This window comes from Lactuca sativa, chromosome 8 (genome assembly GCF_002870075.4).
Source record: "Lactuca sativa cultivar Salinas chromosome 8, Lsat_Salinas_v11, whole genome shotgun sequence".
NCBI lineage: Eukaryota > Viridiplantae > Streptophyta > Magnoliopsida > Asterales > Asteraceae > Lactuca > Lactuca sativa.
Genome location: NC_056630.2, coordinates 38,650,882 through 38,668,170, shown reverse-complemented (window position 1 = coordinate 38,668,170; position 17,289 = coordinate 38,650,882). Strand labels below are relative to the sequence as shown.

Here is a 17,289-nt window from a genome sequence, read left to right as displayed (position 1 = left end):
CACTGATAAATCTCTGACTACCGGTCCGCTAAAATCCACGCACTATCAATCACCAAAATAATCATCCAATTAATAATCGGATCCCGAACCACACTAAGTGTCCAAACTAGGGAAAAAGACCATTTTACCCTTTACCCAACTTGGACCAAACCCTAGGCCCAAAACAACAATCCAAAGGCCCAAATTCCAAACAAACACCCAAGGCCTAAATATGGCCCAATTTTCCAAATTGGACCCAAACCCTTTCATGTACCTTAATCTAAGGTCCAAAAATATTCCTAGCCCAAAAACACTTGAATTATGATGGCCCAACAAGGCCCATAACACCTAAGCCCAAAAATGACCCAAACCGAAGACCCAAGATTTTGAGGCCCAACCTGTTGAGTACGTGGGGCGTACTCATCTCATAGGCACAACATACTTGCCTTAGGGCTTATACGCTAAGCGTACCTACTTGTATGCTTACCTTACTCCCTCATTCAACCAACTTTCATTTCCAGCTCTTAATTGATTAAGACATCACTCCAAAACTTAGATTTGACTTCCTTGGGTTGATTTATCATGTAAAGTTGCCAAATTTACATGCATGCATGGCTTAATGAAGCCCTGAAAGGAAGGTCCAGAGATAACAGATCCCCACCGCTAAAACCAGGGCAATCATAACTACGACAAAGAACATAGGAAACCACTCACGAGGCACGTCGTGTGGTAGAGCACTACATACGTCACACTAATAATCAACCAACTAATACAATCTAGTGAGTTAGTGATTACACTACGCACACTATGTGTTAGGCTTACCGCCTCTTTCATAACAACTAGTAACAGTAAACCAGGTTGCAAAACTCCACTAAGGAAGTTGTCACTATCAAAATTCATAAGTCTATTTTGCATAGACCTTTGTTATTAATTGTTTTTAGAACACCGTAAAAGTTAGAACATGATACACTCAGAACTAAGATAACTTTGATTCAAATGACACTCGACTTGTAACAACCACTAAGGACTTACCCTTGTTTCATCTTTTAAACCTTCTGGCAGAAAGATGCCACCGAAGAAGTTGAATAAACAATGCACCACCGCCACCACAATACAATCCGGTTGTCTTTCAGGCTGTTGTAACAGCCGCAGTGGCAGCCACCATGACGCAAATCCACACAAGTGGTGCTAGCGGGTCGGGTGGTGGTACTAACAACACTAACCATGGAGAAAACCAAGGACACACGAAGGAGTGTTCGTACAAAGACTTCATAAGTTGTGGACCCAAATCCTTCGATGGAAGTGGGGGAGTCGTCACCCTAATGCGATGGTTCGAGAAAACAGAGTCAATTTTTGAGATATGTGAGTGCCCAGAAGGGAGCAAAGTGAAGTTTGTTGTCTGCACCTTCTTTGACATAGCCTTTACATGGTGGAATAGCCATGTCAAGTCACTAAACCTGCCAGTGGCAAACACGGTGGGCTGGGAAAATATAAAAGAGATGATGCTGGAAAAGTACTGCCCGAGGGGCGAGATATAAAAGCAAGAGCAAGAGTTGTGGAATCTTACCATGGCAGGCTCAGACATAGTAGCCTACACCGATAGATTCATAGATTTAGCTACACTATGTCCTAGGATGGTTACCCCGGAGAGCAGGAAGGTAGAGAGATACATTTAGGGACTACCTCCTCCAATCCAAGGAAATGTGATAGCAGCGAAACCCCTTACGTTCGACAGTACCAAACGTCTGGCTCGAACACTGGTGGACCATGGAATCCGCCAAGGCATAATGGCCCCCGTTCCTGAGTCAACCAAAGGGTGTGATGATAAACAAAAATCCGGGAGCAGGAAGAAAAGACAATCAACACAAGAGCCCTCAGATGGACAACATATGGTTGCGATTCATGCTGCGACGACACCAGCCACTCCAGCACTCGACAGTCGATATGTTGGAACCCTCCCTAAATGTAATAAGTGCAACTTTTATCATACCGGAAAGTGTCAGAAGATATATTGCAAAAACTGCCTCAGAAGGGGACACACTATCTGTTTCTGTAGGGCACCAGCACGACCAATCTCTCATGTCCCATATGAGGAAGTTCCAGACCTGCTACGAATGTGGCGAAACGGGGCACTACAGGAGAGATTGTCCAATGACAAGAAACCCAGGTGAAGAGGGAAGAGTGCTGATGATCACCGAATGAGAGTCTAACCCAGAACCACTTGAGAACAACGATACGTTTCCCAACTCGAAACATTTCTAAAACTTATGTTTTCACGAAGACCGTTACCAACTAGATCCTAACTATAAAATTACTTCCTCATCCAAAGAAAAGTACATAGTCTATATAGAAACTAAACACCATTATAGGTAAGCTATAATGACTTGGTGTAAACATTAGGGCCATATATAATTAAGAACCTATAGACTTAGAGTGCGTGATTCCACCGTATTTCCTGTTCCTTGTCTGGTTGTGGATTTAGGGCAGAGTCACTCAGTCGGTTGTCTTCTCAGCCTTAATTATATATAACTTGTAGACACCAAGCGACTATAGAGGGACCTGATAAGGATCATATAATACGAAGTATCGTGACCATCTATCATAACACTCTTACAGTTAAAATTTATTTAGCACAGTACAAAATGTTCGCAGTAACAATAACAAGGATAAAACATAAAACACTAGAAACGTACACACAGAAGGAACTATCGTGTACACACATGATGCACTATCGTTCTAACAAACACTCCTTCCGGAGCAACCATACACATGATCCGACAACGTTATCCAACCTAGATTGGCTTGGTCCTCGCTATACCAATCACACGTACTACCGAAAAGACCCTTCGCTTAAACTGACCGACTAACGAAACCCCCGTCACTCATATCGACAAACTAGATACGAACCTCAAAAATCGTCTCTCGCTTCAAATCTCCGAAGTACTCATTCGAGGAGTATTTTATCCTTCCGTAACCTTCCCTAAGTATTCCAAGCAGATCTTTTTGGAAATGCCACTCGCACAGCAAGTCAGGTTCAAGCACAGAGGCTAGGGACATATACGATTAACCTATCACTGTTAAGTGTATACGTGAGGGTGGTATATAATTAAGACTCTACGGACTTAGGATGTGTGTTTCTTGCTTGTGAATATAGTTTTAGGAAGCAAATGTTATATTGGAGACCTCAGGATGAGGAGATAAAAGTGGCGACGGGTTGGGGATACATGAGGAGGGTCACTAGTGAAGTGGAAGGGAACACAGTAGAGGTAGGGGTGGTGCTTATTTAACTGTTGCACCAAGATCTCCTACTCCTTAATGAAAAACAAAAGATGCTTCTAATGAATTTGGTATTAAATTCTTGAGTTCCACAAACATAAAAACGAAAATCCATCTAATATTTCAAAATATGAGGATGAACACACATATACATCAAATCGATTTTAGATTTGAACACACACACACACACACACACACACACACATATATATATATATATATATATATATATATATATATATATATATATATATATATATATATCAACATTGATGATAATGTGTGTGTGAGAGAGAGAGAGAGAGAAAGAAGGTGGGCCCTTTTTATATTTAATAATTATAAAATGTTTAATATATATATATACTAAGGGTATAATAGTCTTTTCGGTTTTTCGAGCATAAAAAACGCAACAAAACTAACTAAAATAACCACGTAGTCAAAAAAATCGAGATTTAGATTAAACCTCAAAAAAAATGTATACAACATAGATCATTTTTATAGTTTTGTCTAAAATAAATTTATTTTGTTTTTTTATTAAAAGAAAGAAAATAAGAAAATGATAAAGGAAAGGTAGATAAGTATTTTTATAAGTATTTAATAGGAAAATCTAAGAAATATTGGGTTGTACCCAAAAATTAAAAGCCACAAGGACCAAACTAATACCAATTGTAAACTTGGATTAAAATATAATATTCGACAAATCACAAACAGGATCACATCTAAAACTGAGTCAAAATTTGAAGTTATTTTCTTTAACAAGATTAGTTTAATAAAGAAACACATTGGTGTCATGTTTCTTGATATGCAAAAGTACAAAATGTAGTACAGAAAGAGAGCCCATGGAACATGCCTTTATTCACTCCTTTCTGGAACCTCCACGTGTTTTACGGTTACGATTTTGGTTGCCAACCCCAACCACCTCATCAGTCACCATTCTCGTTCTCTTGCCCCCCACCGATTGCGGCCATCTTGATTTTTACTCACAGCACACCGCCGTTCGCCGGAGATTCAGACGGCACTACCACCACCACCACCACCATATCTCCGGTGATCAGTCGCTTCCCTAAATCAAAACAAACAAAATGTTAGTGCTGTCATTTTAATCAATTTTGATACAAACCGTCGATTTTGTTATTCGGGAAACAATATCACTAGTGTGGTGCACCCATGATTTCTAGTTGTGGTACTTCAGATTCAGATTCGGTTGTTTATCTTCATGGCGACCTCGATTTAACGATTGCCGAAGCTCGATGTTTGCCAAATATGGATTTGTTATCGGACCGTATGCACCGCTGCTTCACGATCTTCGACTTGTGTAAATCGCCTTCATGGAAGAAGAGAAGCAAATCTCAACACCGTCGTAAGATCATTACCAGTGATCCTTACGTGACCGTAAGTATTGGGGGAGCTACCATCGCACGAACGCGCGTGATATCAAATTCCCAAAACCCTGTCTGGAACGAGCATTCTATCACGCCGCTAGCGCATCCGGTGTCGCAACTTGAGTTTCAGGTGAAAGACAATGATCTTTTCGGAGCGGATTTGATCGGAATCGTCGTCATCTCCGCCGAGAGCGTAATGTCGGGAGAGTTAATCGACGATTGGTTCCCGATTATTGGTCCTAGTGGTAAACCGGCAAAACCTAACACCGCAATAAGATTACAGATCAAATTCACCTCTTGTGATGATCGGAACGAGGAAAAATCAATTGCCACCGATGAGTTATTCGGCCTGAAGGATAGTTATTTTCCGGTAAGACACGGAGGGAATGTGACGCTGTATCAGGACGCGCACCTCCATGAGGGGCAGTTACCGGAGATCGAATTGGACGGAGATAACAAAATTTTCAAGCAGAGAGGGTGTTGGGAAGACATATGTCATGCTATCCTGGAAGCTCATCATATGGTGTACATCGTTGGGTGGTCAATTTACGACAAGGTGAAACTGGTTAGAGAACCTAGCAAACCATTGCCAAGTGGTTGGGATTTAACTCTTGGGGAATTGCTGAAATACAAATCACAAGAAGGTGTTAGGGTTTTGTTACTGATTTGGGATGATAAGACTTCACACAACAATCTCTTCATCAAAACGGTATGAATTTCATCTAAAATCCTTCGTCTAACATCGGTTTTTACTTCATCTTCATTGATTATTTAGGAGGGAGTTATGCAAACTCACGATGAAGAAACACGCAAGTTTTTCAAACACTCCTCTGTCCACTGTGTGTTATCACCTCGATATGCAAGCAATAAGCTTAGCATTGTCAAACAACAGGCATGCTTCATACCTCAATGTTCATACTATTTCTCCTTTATCTAGACTTCTAAATGCTAGCATTCCCAAACTCTAAAGATTTCTGAAAGTTCCAAAATGATATACACAGGTGGTAGGGACGCTTTACACTCATCATCAAAAATGTGTTATAGTAGACACACAAGCCCATGGAAATTACAGAAAGATCTCTGCTTTTATTGGTGGTTTGGACCTCTGTGATGGACGCTATGATACACCAGAACACCGTTTATTTCGTGATCTTGACACTGTGTTTGAAAATGACTACCATAATCCAACACTTCCTGTAAGTTTATAGATTATTTTATCTAAATTCATACATGTTACCTTATTTAATGGACAGATTTTCCACAATAGCCAGGTATAAAAGGTCCAAGAGAACCCTGGCATGATTTACATTGCAAAATCGATGGTCCTGCTGCATATGATGTGCTCAAAAACTTTGAACAAAGATGGAGAAAAGCCACAAAATGGTCTGAATTTGGACAAAAATTCAAAAAAATAAATCATTGGCATGATGATGCATTGATTAAAATAGAACGTATTTCATGGATACTCAGTCCTTCATCATCTCTTCCAAATGATGATCCTTCTTTGTGGGTTTCTAAAGAAGAAGACCCCGAAAACTGGCATGTTCAGGTTTATTTCTAATAAACTTTTTTTTTTTAATTCTTTTCTACAACCCATTTATTTATTTGGTAATATGGTTGAATTCTTTTACTATTGACAGGTTTTTAGGTCTATTGATTCTGGTTCTTTGAAAGGATTTCCAAAAAATGCCCAAGTAGCTGAATCTCAGGTGTGTGTATTAAAGAAGTTATTTTTATAAGATAAAGTTATTGAATCTTTTTTTAAATCCACACTTTATTTTATTTTATGGCAGAATCTAGTATGTGCAAAGAATCTTGTGATTGATAGGAGCATTCAGAAAGCATATATCCAAGCCATAAGATCTGCTAAGAACTTCATTTATATTGAGAATCAGTATTTTCTTGGATCATCATATGCATGGCATTCCCATAAAGATGCAGGTTTTAACACTTTACTTTCACAAAAAAATCAATACAAAGAATTTAAGAAATAATATCATCACATTATTGCCTTATTTGAACTTTCTTTCTTCCTTTTTATTTCCATAAAAAAACTTTAACATTTTTTTGTAAACAGGTGCTGATCATTTAATCCCTGTGGAACTCGCATTAAAAATTGCTAGTAAAATAAGGGCAAATGAGAGATTTTCAGTTTATATTGTCATTCCAATGTGGCCTGAGGGTATTCCTTCTTCTGCATCTTGTCAAGGAATTCTATATTGGCAAGTAAGTGTCTTTCCACTTTATTTAAATCCCAAATTTTATATATTTTTCCCATTGTAGCATGTCATTTTTGTAGAAAAAATAAAATCAAATAATACACATAACCCTTCTTTAAAGCTTTTGAAAATGCCAAATTATAGGCACAAACTATGCAAATGATGTATGATGTAATAGCTCGTGAGCTAAAGAATTCAAACCTTGAAAATTCACATCCACAAGACTACTTAAATTTTTACTGTCTTGGAAACCGTGAACAATGTGAAGAACAAGTCTCAAGTTCAAGCAGCCGATCTTCTAATGGCGTTTCGGTAATTTCATATTTCTTATACTACCTACTAATATCTTTACTTTATTGTTAAGAAGTTTTAATTTGTTTATATATATATATATATATATATATATATATATATATATATATATATATATATATATATATATATATATATATATATATATATATATATATATATATATATATGTTTTTCTAGGTTTCGGCTTCTCAAAAGAAAGGAAGGTTCATGATCTATGTACATGCTAAAGGAATGATAGTAGATGATGAGTATGTTGTACTGGGGTCCGCAAATATTAATCAACGGTCTATGGCGGGTACAAGAGATACCGAGATAGCTATGGGCGCGTATCAGCCACATCACACGTGGGCCCACAAGAAAACGCATCCCCGTGGTCAGGTTGGTTAGTTCTTGTTCAGTACACAGTACACAATACGCACAGTATAATGAAATAAACTAGTTATGCTGGCCATATAAAAGGTATAATTTTTATTTTTTCAGGTATATGGATACCGAATGTCGCTATGGGCAGAACACACGGGAAAACTAGAAAATTACTATAAAGAGGCAGAAAGCTTATCTTGTGTGAAAAACATAAACATGCTTGCGGAAAATAATTGGGAAAATTTTACAGCGGATGAGTTCAGCCCCTTACAAGGCCATCTTCTTAAGTACCCGATAAAAGTTGATAGTGATGGAAAAGTAACTTCTTTACCGGGACATGAACAATTTCCTGATGTTGGTGGTAAGGTTCTTGGCTATCCATCCACCCTTCCAAATGCTTTAACTACATAACATTTACATTCGTATTTTTGTACACGTAGGAATTGAGGTAAATATGCTCTTGTAGATTGCGTGTTGTACCCCGTTTTTTCTTTTACATGTTTTAGCGAATCAAAAAATGGTGAGAAATAAAAGTTTATATGGTTTTGTAATGTTTTTTTGTCTGTCTTAGTTAAGTTTTTGTTAGAAAAATGTGTTTTTTACCAACTTTTGCCACCTCCTATATCTTTGCTTTTTCCAATAATTCATAAATATTATGAATCTTCTTTTTCTAAGGCTAAAATGGTCATTTAGTACGGGTTATTAGTTTAGAAAAATTAAAATAAAAGACCTAATTAATACAACACTTTATCACTACATACATTTTACTTGGGGAAATTAAGTAATCTAAAGTGGAAAAAAATTACCAAAAAAAATTTGTTTTTACCAAAATAAACCATTTGGTCTGGCTTGGTAATTCTGGACCACGAAAAAAACATTTTTTCTAATAAAAAAGTACATTTCAGACTAATATTTTTGAATTTCAGACCAGCATTTCAGATTCCGAACTGAAAATTTAGATTTCAGAAAAAATAAATAAATAAAATTAAACTCTGAAATTTCTAATACAAGTCTGAAATTCAATGAACTTTTTTGGAATTTTATTTAAATCTAACAAAAAGTTAAACATGATAAATGTGAATCATATATGATATTAGTGCATAAAATCAGACATTTTATGAAACGGTGACATTAGACACTTCGAATATAACTTTTTTGGAATTTTATTTAAATCTAACAAAAAATTAAACATAATAAATGTGAACCATATATGATATTAGTGCATAAAGTTAGACATTTTATGAAACAGTGACATTAAACACTTCGAAATATATATTTCGGATATAAGTAAGGTTATTTCTTTAAAAAAAATTGGAAAAAAACAGAAAAAATAACTTTGAAATTTGAAAATCAAATCCGAAATAATGGTAAATGTTCATTTAAATATCTCGAAAAAGACTTTTTAGATATAAATAAAGATGTCTTTGAAAAAGTCATTTATAATTGTTAGGTTACTTGATTTCCATTTTCCTTAATTTGCATTAGACATGTGTGAAAGAAATTGCATATCAATTGATCATATGTAATGTATTAATGTAACTAACAAAAATTCACACAAATGGTATATAATTTTTTAGGCTACTGAGCAAATTAAGTCTCTTAAACCTCTTCTATCAAAACAAATTCAAGTGTACTTAAATAAAAAAAAGGAATTAATTAGTTGACTGTGATCTTGCCAACCATACCAGCACCTTGATGGGGTGCACAGTAGTAACTGTAGGTTCCTTTCTCAGTCAACGTTACTGTGTACGTGTCACCTGGTCCATTCAACAAGTCCTCTTCACTCATCGATATCTTGGAAGCATCAACACCCGCCGGAATCTCGTCTTCATCAAACACCACGTTATGTGGGAAACCTTTGTTGTTCTTGAAAACGATCTTCTCACCGGAGGCGACGGTGATACTTGACGGAACAAAACTCAGGCCACCGTCTTCTTCCCCAAGCAAGATTTCAGCAGCAAGGGCGTTGCTTGCTAGTAAGGCGCTGGCGGCAAAGGCCACAGTTGCTATGCCGGCGGCTTCTTTCAGTGAGGCTTTGATGGAAAACTTGGGGGTGGCGGAGACTAGGTTGACGGTGACTTTTGAAGTGGTGGCTGATCCTGCGGATTTAAGGCCGGTGAATGAAGGGATGGCGACAGCGGAAGAGGATATAGTGGCCATTTTTGTTTTGTTGGAGGAAGAAGATAAAAAAGGGGGGAGGAGTCTTGGTTATAGATTTATAATGTGTGGTTCGAAAGCCTTAAAGGCAAAGTTTGGTAGTATTAGATAACGTGATACGAGCAGAGAGAGAGATGACATTTTATATGGATTGATGGTGGCTGACATGGAATGTTATCCATTGAAGGATTTTTTTAAGATTTTGCTATAAAACAGATATTTTACCGTTAAAGTCGGTTTTTGCATAGTTGTTGGTTGACTTGAAGTTATGGGAATAATAAGTTTCTCTTTGTTTTTCTGAAATCAAAATGTATGCAGTCTGCGGACAACATCTGCAAGCCTCTGCAGCAGAAGAGGTGGACCAAATGTCTGCAGTCTGCAACAAGAAGACTGTTTTTTAACGTCTGCAGACTGTTGAAATAAACTGAATTTTAAATAAAATTATTTTACAAACTTAAAATGATTTTTCAACACCAAAATTTTAAAAATAATAGTCTTATAACATTGAAAATAAAATCCATGCAACTAAATTAGTCATACAATAAAAAAAATTGTTTTACAATAACAATTTCATTTAAAACAATTCAATCTATATTGTGCATCAACTGATCAACAATTTTATCCCGTAACTGAGTCATATATTCATGGTCTGCTGCAATACCATACGTTGGAATCCCGTCTTCATCATCATCAATGGCCAAATTGTTATTTCGAAACGGGACATTGGGTTCATCGTATCGTGCGAAATACTCATCACTCAGTTCTTCTCTCCTTATATAATTATGAAGCACGAAACATGTCATGACAATGTTTCTTTGTGTCACAAACGGGAATAGTGTCATCCTCTTCAAACATCTCATGAGTTTTTCATTTTACTTTTAATCAAATAAATAAAACTTATGACTCGTTTTGATGCTTTCTATCATATACATATACACAATCAACAATCATATACATATACACAATCATATACATATACACAATCAACAATCATATACACATACACAATCAACAAAAGAATATGTTATCTTTTGCTTGGCAGTTATGTATATTGGCTTCCAATCAAAGAAAATTATAGATCCAATTTGTTTACAGGTAAGATTTTCAATTTGCTGGGAATTTGTTTACAAGTAGTATTTTCAATTTTAGCAAGAATATATGATAAATTATACACCTCCAGGATTTTTGGGGAAACAAGGATGTGAATCAAACAAGAAATTGAACTGAAATTGAAATCGACAGAGAGAGGAGGTGATGACAAACATGTTTGCTCGCTGATCGCTCGCTTTTCGCTTGCTGCAATCGAAGGTTGTTGTTCGCTGAAATTGAAATCGTCTGGACGCCTGCGATCGGAGAGGAGGGCGGCGACAGGTGGTGCTGATCGGAGGTGACGGTCGACGAAGGTTGCTGGAGTGAAGATGGAGTTGTCGAAGGATCTCTCTACGAAGATGGTAGATTTGGACGAATGGAGGCGGAAACAAAAAGAAACGTGTTTTTTTAGGTCAAAGGCATTCGCAGACTTTAGAAAAAGTTGTCCCATATCTGTGTGGTGAAGTCATCGCACAGACATTTTTATGTCTGCGCACTTCAGAAAAACAAACGCGCTGCAAACCGTTATGTCTGCGCGTGGTCTGCGCCTCGCAGACAGAATAGGCCACACAGATCTGCAGAGAAAAAACAAACACCCTTTAAGGCTACCCGAAGTGGAGGGAGATCCATGCATGAGTTGCTTATGTGGAGCCTCTCTCCACGCGTGAACACCGCCCCTGGCTTCAGTGGGTTGGTGGTGGTGTGGCTCCCAAGACGGATGAATACGAGTGATTTAATTGGCCGCCTTTAATTTCGACCGTTGGGCATTAAATAAAAAAAATTCTTTAATTTCATTTCTCTCTCTATATATACATCCACTTTTACACAAAATTTTCAAAACAAACATACAAATTCTCTCAAATCAAACACACAAAATCAACAAAAAATGGTTAGCGATTCTGATGACGATTTGGTGTTGCAGACATTATTGTCTGCGGCACAAGATGTGATTCGTGAGAGAGGGAAAACTTCACACCGCAAGAAGAAACATAGAAAATATATCAATCAAGATCGCGAGGCAGCACATCAACTTTTGGTATATGATTATTTTGTCCCTGATAGTCTTTATGACCTATTGAAATTCGAAGAACGTTTTCGTATCAGTAGAAATTTATTTTTGTGTATAGCTACAGATTTGGAACGTAATTATGAGTTTTTTCAATTACAATGGGATGCTAGAGGTAAATGTGGTTTTACCACAATACAAAAATGTACGACCGCTCTTAGACAATTGGGATATGGTATAACCGCAGACGTATCGGATGAGTATCTGAAAATGTTTGAGAGGACGGGTCGAGATTGTACATATCTTTTCTGTGAGTATGTTATAGAGCTTTACCGTGACATATACTTGCGACATCTGACTAAAAGTGATGTCGAACAGTTATATGCCACACATCAAGCTAAACATGGTTTTCTAGGGATGCTTGGTAGTATTGATTGTACACATTGGGAGTGGACAAATTATTCCAATGCGTGGCTTGGTCAATTTACGCGAGGAGATCATGGGGTCCCAACTGTTATACTGGAGATGGTTGTTTCAAACGACTAATGATTTTGGCATGCATTCTTTGGTATGGCGGGGTCAAACAATGACCTGAATGTGCTTCAAGCATCTCCTTTATTTAATGATATTTTGCAGGGTAAAGCACGAGATATGTCATATGTTGTGAATGGAAATGAATACAAGTATGGAATTACCTAGGTGATGGGATATATCCAGAGTATGCTACATTTGTTAGGTCTTATTCATTTCCAGCCGGTGAGAAAACGAAAATTGTTCAAGTTAGCACAGGAATCTGCACAGAAGGACGTCGAACGAGCGTTTGGAGTCCTAAAACAAAGGTGACACATAATCAACCATCCGACACAAACATGGGATAGGGAAAAACTAACGACGGTGTTGACTGCTTGTGTGCTTTTACATAACATGATAATAGAAGAAGAGCACAGAGCTATTTGTTCATATATCGGGAACGATGTACTTAACCCACCTGCAGTAATACAAGTTGGCAGCTCGAAATACTTCTCTAAGGTTTTGGAAATATAAAATCATGAAACACATCACAATCTACATCACGATTTGATCGAACACATATGGGGGAGACAACTCCAAGGTGGAAATAACGATGGAGACGAAGAGGATGAGGGCGATGATTACAAGGAGAATGCAGACAGTGACGACGAGGCGGATGAGGATGACGAGGACGAAGACGACGAGTAGTATTTGTCTATGGTTTTTATGTTTTACTTTTTTTTTGTTTTTTAATTAAGTAGTGTAATATTTGATTTGTTAGGTTTTATGCGTATTTTAGTAATTTAGGTTTTAAATTTCTATGTTTTTAATTAATGAAATGTGTTTTCAAAAAATTTATTTATGTTATAAATTATGTTTTTTATTTAATATAATGTTACAAAAAATAAAAAAAAATTATGTATTTTATAAATTATGTTATTTATTTAATATAATGTTAAAAAAATAAAAAACTGAATGTTGTTAGTGGTGACCATTTCCTATGTGGAGTGAGTCGGTGGTGAAGGTGACGTGACACCACTTTTCCGCTGAATTGGTGGTGACCATGTGACACCACTTTTCCGATGGATTGGTGGTGACCACTTCCCATAGCCTAATGGGGATTTTCGGTTGTACACATCGTCTAAAATAAAAAACAATGCCGTGAATCTTACATAGGATCATTTTCCGTTTGCAACATCAAGTTTACAAGATCCCACAAAAGATGACATACAAAGGTAATTGTTCATTTATAAAACTTTTTTTCATATATCAATATATCATGGTTAAATAGCTCAAAAATATAACCAATCATATAGTAGTTAATGACATTGTTAAATAGCTTTAAAAAGTAATAAGAATAAATATTGGACTAATTACTAATCTAGCCAAATTAAAGAAATAATTAACCTTTTTTAGCCAAAAAAATAAGAATTATCCCAAAATAGCCCACGAAATCGTAGATATTTAGAATCGTCTACTGTTTTGCTAATTCGTCTACTGTTTCGTGTTTAGTGTTTTTTTTTTCATTTTAAGATATATGTTGGAATAGTGTCTAAGGCTGCAACTATATTAGGCAAGTATTTGACCCGGTTGTGCATGGTCCTTTTGGGTTGCCTTCACCTTAGCAACTTGACATGATGATTTATTATGAGAGAAGAAATAATATTAATATATTATGAGAATAATATAAGGAATAATAATATTATTATTTGATTAATATAAGTCATAAATTAATTAGGAATTAATTTGGTGACTTAAAGAGATTAATTAAATAAAGGGGTATAAATTGTCAATTGTATGATAGTTGGACTTTGGGCTATAAATCCCTTAAGGATAATAGTGGACGATTTCTAGGGCTTAGGATAAGCTTAGAATTCGTCCAAGGGCTTATCTATTAGGGTGAAACCCTAGGAGCCTTACAAGTATAAATAGACCCCAAGGGTTAAGGAAATCGGCACCTGTGCTTGGTAAAGAAACCCTGGCCGAATTTCTCTTCCCTCCTCTCTCTCAAATCATCCTCCTTGCTAGTTGGTGTTTGTAAGCCATTAGAGGAGTAACATTTGTGACTCTAAAGCTCCAAGAACAAGAAGATCAAACAAGTGATTCAAGGTAAGCTTCTAACTCTGATTTTGTATTGTTCTTATACTCTATTAGCCATTAGAAGTCTTGGATTCAATGCATGCTTAATTAGAGAAACCTAGATCCAAGCATTAGGGTTTGCATGTGCACATAGGAATGTTCATATGGCCAAAACCCATCAGTGGTATCAGAGACTAGATTGGTCTCTATTAAATTGATGCATTGATTGCTTGTTTGTTGCTTAAAAAATCGTTTTTTTGTCCTCTGCCTGATGAACTCGACGAGTCCCATGGTGGTACTCGGCGAGTAGGCTCAACTCGGCGAGTCCATCTGGGTACTCGGCGAGTTCGAGCGTCAGAAAAAGGAAACTTCGGGATTTCTTCTTGTTTATCTTTGAGATACTTGCCTTAATCATATTAGATCAATATAAATCCGATTTTATGATATATATGAGTATATTCTTGACCTAATTGAAGATATTTATCAATTAATAAAATATTTATTTCCTTATGTGATAATTGATTAATTATTTTAATTTAATTGGTAAATTGTTTTGCAAGAAATCATTAAATAAATCAAATATGGATAATTATGTGATTAATTGTTAATTTAGATTATTTGTTATTTGATCCCCCATGTTTTAAAAGGTTTAAAACTTGCCCTCAAGTTTTGAAATTTATGTTTTGTAATTAAAGGTTTAATTTACACAATTTAAATTTCAAACCCTAGAATTTTTACAAGTTTAAAATTCAACCATATACTAATATAATATTACAAGATATATATATATATATATATATATATATATATATATATATATATGTATGTATAATTAAAATGCTAGTCTTACCGTTAGTATGTCTCATTCACGAAGCCGGTTTATAAGGTGGGTATAAGGTTGCTGCCTATAAAATGACGCTTAAAGGGTGTACACTCACACCCACCGCTTGCTTGATCGGTGGAGGGTCGTTAGCCGAACGGGTAGGATAGGGCAACCTCATCCTCTCATTAAAAGTATAATATGAAATACAAAGTAACTACATGTTTTTAAAAAAATTTCCCAATCCTAGTTACTTTAGGAAAAGTGAATTGATGCAATCCCATGAAATCACACTTTGCACCTTGCTAAGAAGTTAGTGGAGCGTGTGTGGTTTACCGGCACACTAATTGGTTCTAAGCGAAGGTGGAAAAGGGTGATTCATTGTTTATCATAGTTCGATGGAGCGTGTGTGGTTTACCGGCACATCGAATAGGTGATCGTTACAATGAAGGCACCATGTGAATTTGCATGGTAATTCACGCCCGCTTTGTGATCCTCAGTATCCCAGTCACAAACGAGAGGGGCATATCGAGATTTAAACATGCCATTGAAAAGTTTCAATGAATCTCATCCAAACCTAGGAATTCTCAATGCATTTAGAACTTAAAGTTATGTTTTTGTGATGGAGAATTAGTGAATCGTCATTCACTTACCTTCAAATTGTTTGCATGTTAGATTACGGTATCCCTTTTCTAATATGTAAATATTGTTGTTGGATCCTAGCCTAATTTTTCTTATTGTGTGATAATTAGGGATTCAAATTCTAATCTATCTTTGTTCTTTCTATTTGTAGATGTCGAACGCGAACAACGCTGCTGCTAGTTCATTCATATTGATGAGCCTTTGTCAAAAGGTGACTTTCGATGGGACGAACTTTAGCGAATGGATAAGATACATTCGCACAATTGCTTGCTACGAGGATCAGGAGTATGTCCTCGATGAGAAGCTCGAGAAAATCAACCCAGAAATCGCTACTCCGGCTGAAATGACCGCTTTTGAAACTCATGAACGTGATGCTACGAAGGTACATTGCATCATGATAGCCACCATGAATGCCGAATTCCAAAAGTCCTATGAGGACATGTATCCGTACGAAATGCACCAAGACTTGTTGGAGAGATACCACCAAAACGCAAGGCAAGAGCGTTATGAGATTTTCACTAACATGATTTCCGCCAAAATGGGTCATGGAGAATCTCTTACCGTGCACCTGCAAAAGATGCAAAGGTATGTCGATCGTCTTCGCAAGTTGAATGTTGACTTTGGGGAAGACTTGGCAATCGACATGGTGCTTCACTCTTTGCCTCCGTGTTACAATCAATTTAGGATGACCTACCACATGAACAAAGAAGAGGTCACCCTAAGCAAGCTCCAAGGTCTCCTTAAGGTTTCTGAAAGCAACCTAAAGGACAAGTCTGTTGCACCCACTCCCAATCCACCCGCTGCTCCTGTTTTGGCCATTGGGCAAGGAAGAGGCAAGAAGAGGAAGGCTCCGTCTAAGAGCCACCGCAAGGGAAAGTCCCGAGATGGATCCTCCTCTAGTGGGACCAAAGTTGATCCTGCTAAACCCTGTCCTAACCCTAAGGAGGCAGAGTGCCATCATTGCCATAAAATAGGGCATTGGAAGAGAAGCTGCCCAAACTACCTGCAAGCCATAAGGGAAGGAAAGATCAAGCCATCTTTCGCAGGTATTTATACAATTAAATCTAACGATTCATCTCATGCTATTTCTTGGGTCCTTGATACCGGTTGTGGTTACCATATTTGTTCTGAATTGCAGGGACTAAGAAGAAATAGGGATGTGGAGCATGGAAGAATAAATCTAATCATGGGGAACAAAAGATCGTCGCCTGTGACCAAGATTGGAGTGTATTCTTTAGTGCTTAGGAATGGTTTGTCTTTAGATTTGAACAATTGTTGCTATTCGCCAGAAATGGCTAGAAACATCATTTCATTTCATGGTTTGTTTAGACAAGGTTTTAGATTTTCTTTTAATAATGAGAATGGTTTTATTCTTGCTTATCTAAATGGTGTCTTATATTTTGAAGCTATACCATGTAATGGAATTTATGAAACTTTTATGATTGTAGATAA

General features: G+C 36.9%; 3 protein-coding genes across 3 annotated transcripts; 2 read left to right on the top strand and 1 right to left on the bottom strand.

Annotated features, from left to right (window-relative positions):
- The first annotated feature begins 3,977 nt into the window (after positions 1-3,977).
- Positions 3,978-8,079, top strand: LOC111914304 (phospholipase D delta). Its single transcript, XM_023910077.3, has 10 exons — positions 3,978-5,346; positions 5,413-5,529; positions 5,639-5,833; positions 5,905-6,186; positions 6,278-6,346; positions 6,431-6,578; positions 6,715-6,863; positions 7,001-7,168; positions 7,349-7,549; positions 7,652-8,079. Exons 1-10 carry the CDS (start codon positions 4,423-4,425, stop codon positions 7,943-7,945), a joined length of 2,547 nt encoding a protein of 848 aa, XP_023765845.1. The 5' UTR covers positions 3,978-4,422; the 3' UTR covers positions 7,946-8,079.
- Positions 8,080-9,026: 947 nt separating this feature from the next.
- LOC111914305 (plastocyanin-like) lies at positions 9,027-9,814 on the bottom strand. Its single transcript, XM_023910078.3, has one exon. It carries the CDS (start codon positions 9,692-9,694, stop codon positions 9,191-9,193), a length of 504 nt encoding a protein of 167 aa, XP_023765846.1. The 5' UTR covers positions 9,695-9,814; the 3' UTR covers positions 9,027-9,190.
- Positions 9,815-11,666: 1,852 nt separating this feature from the next.
- On the top strand, positions 11,667-12,332 carry LOC111914256 (uncharacterized). Its single transcript, XM_023910030.1, has one exon. It carries the CDS (start codon positions 11,667-11,669, stop codon positions 12,330-12,332), a length of 666 nt encoding a protein of 221 aa, XP_023765798.1.
- Positions 12,333-17,289: the final 4,957 nt, after the last annotated feature.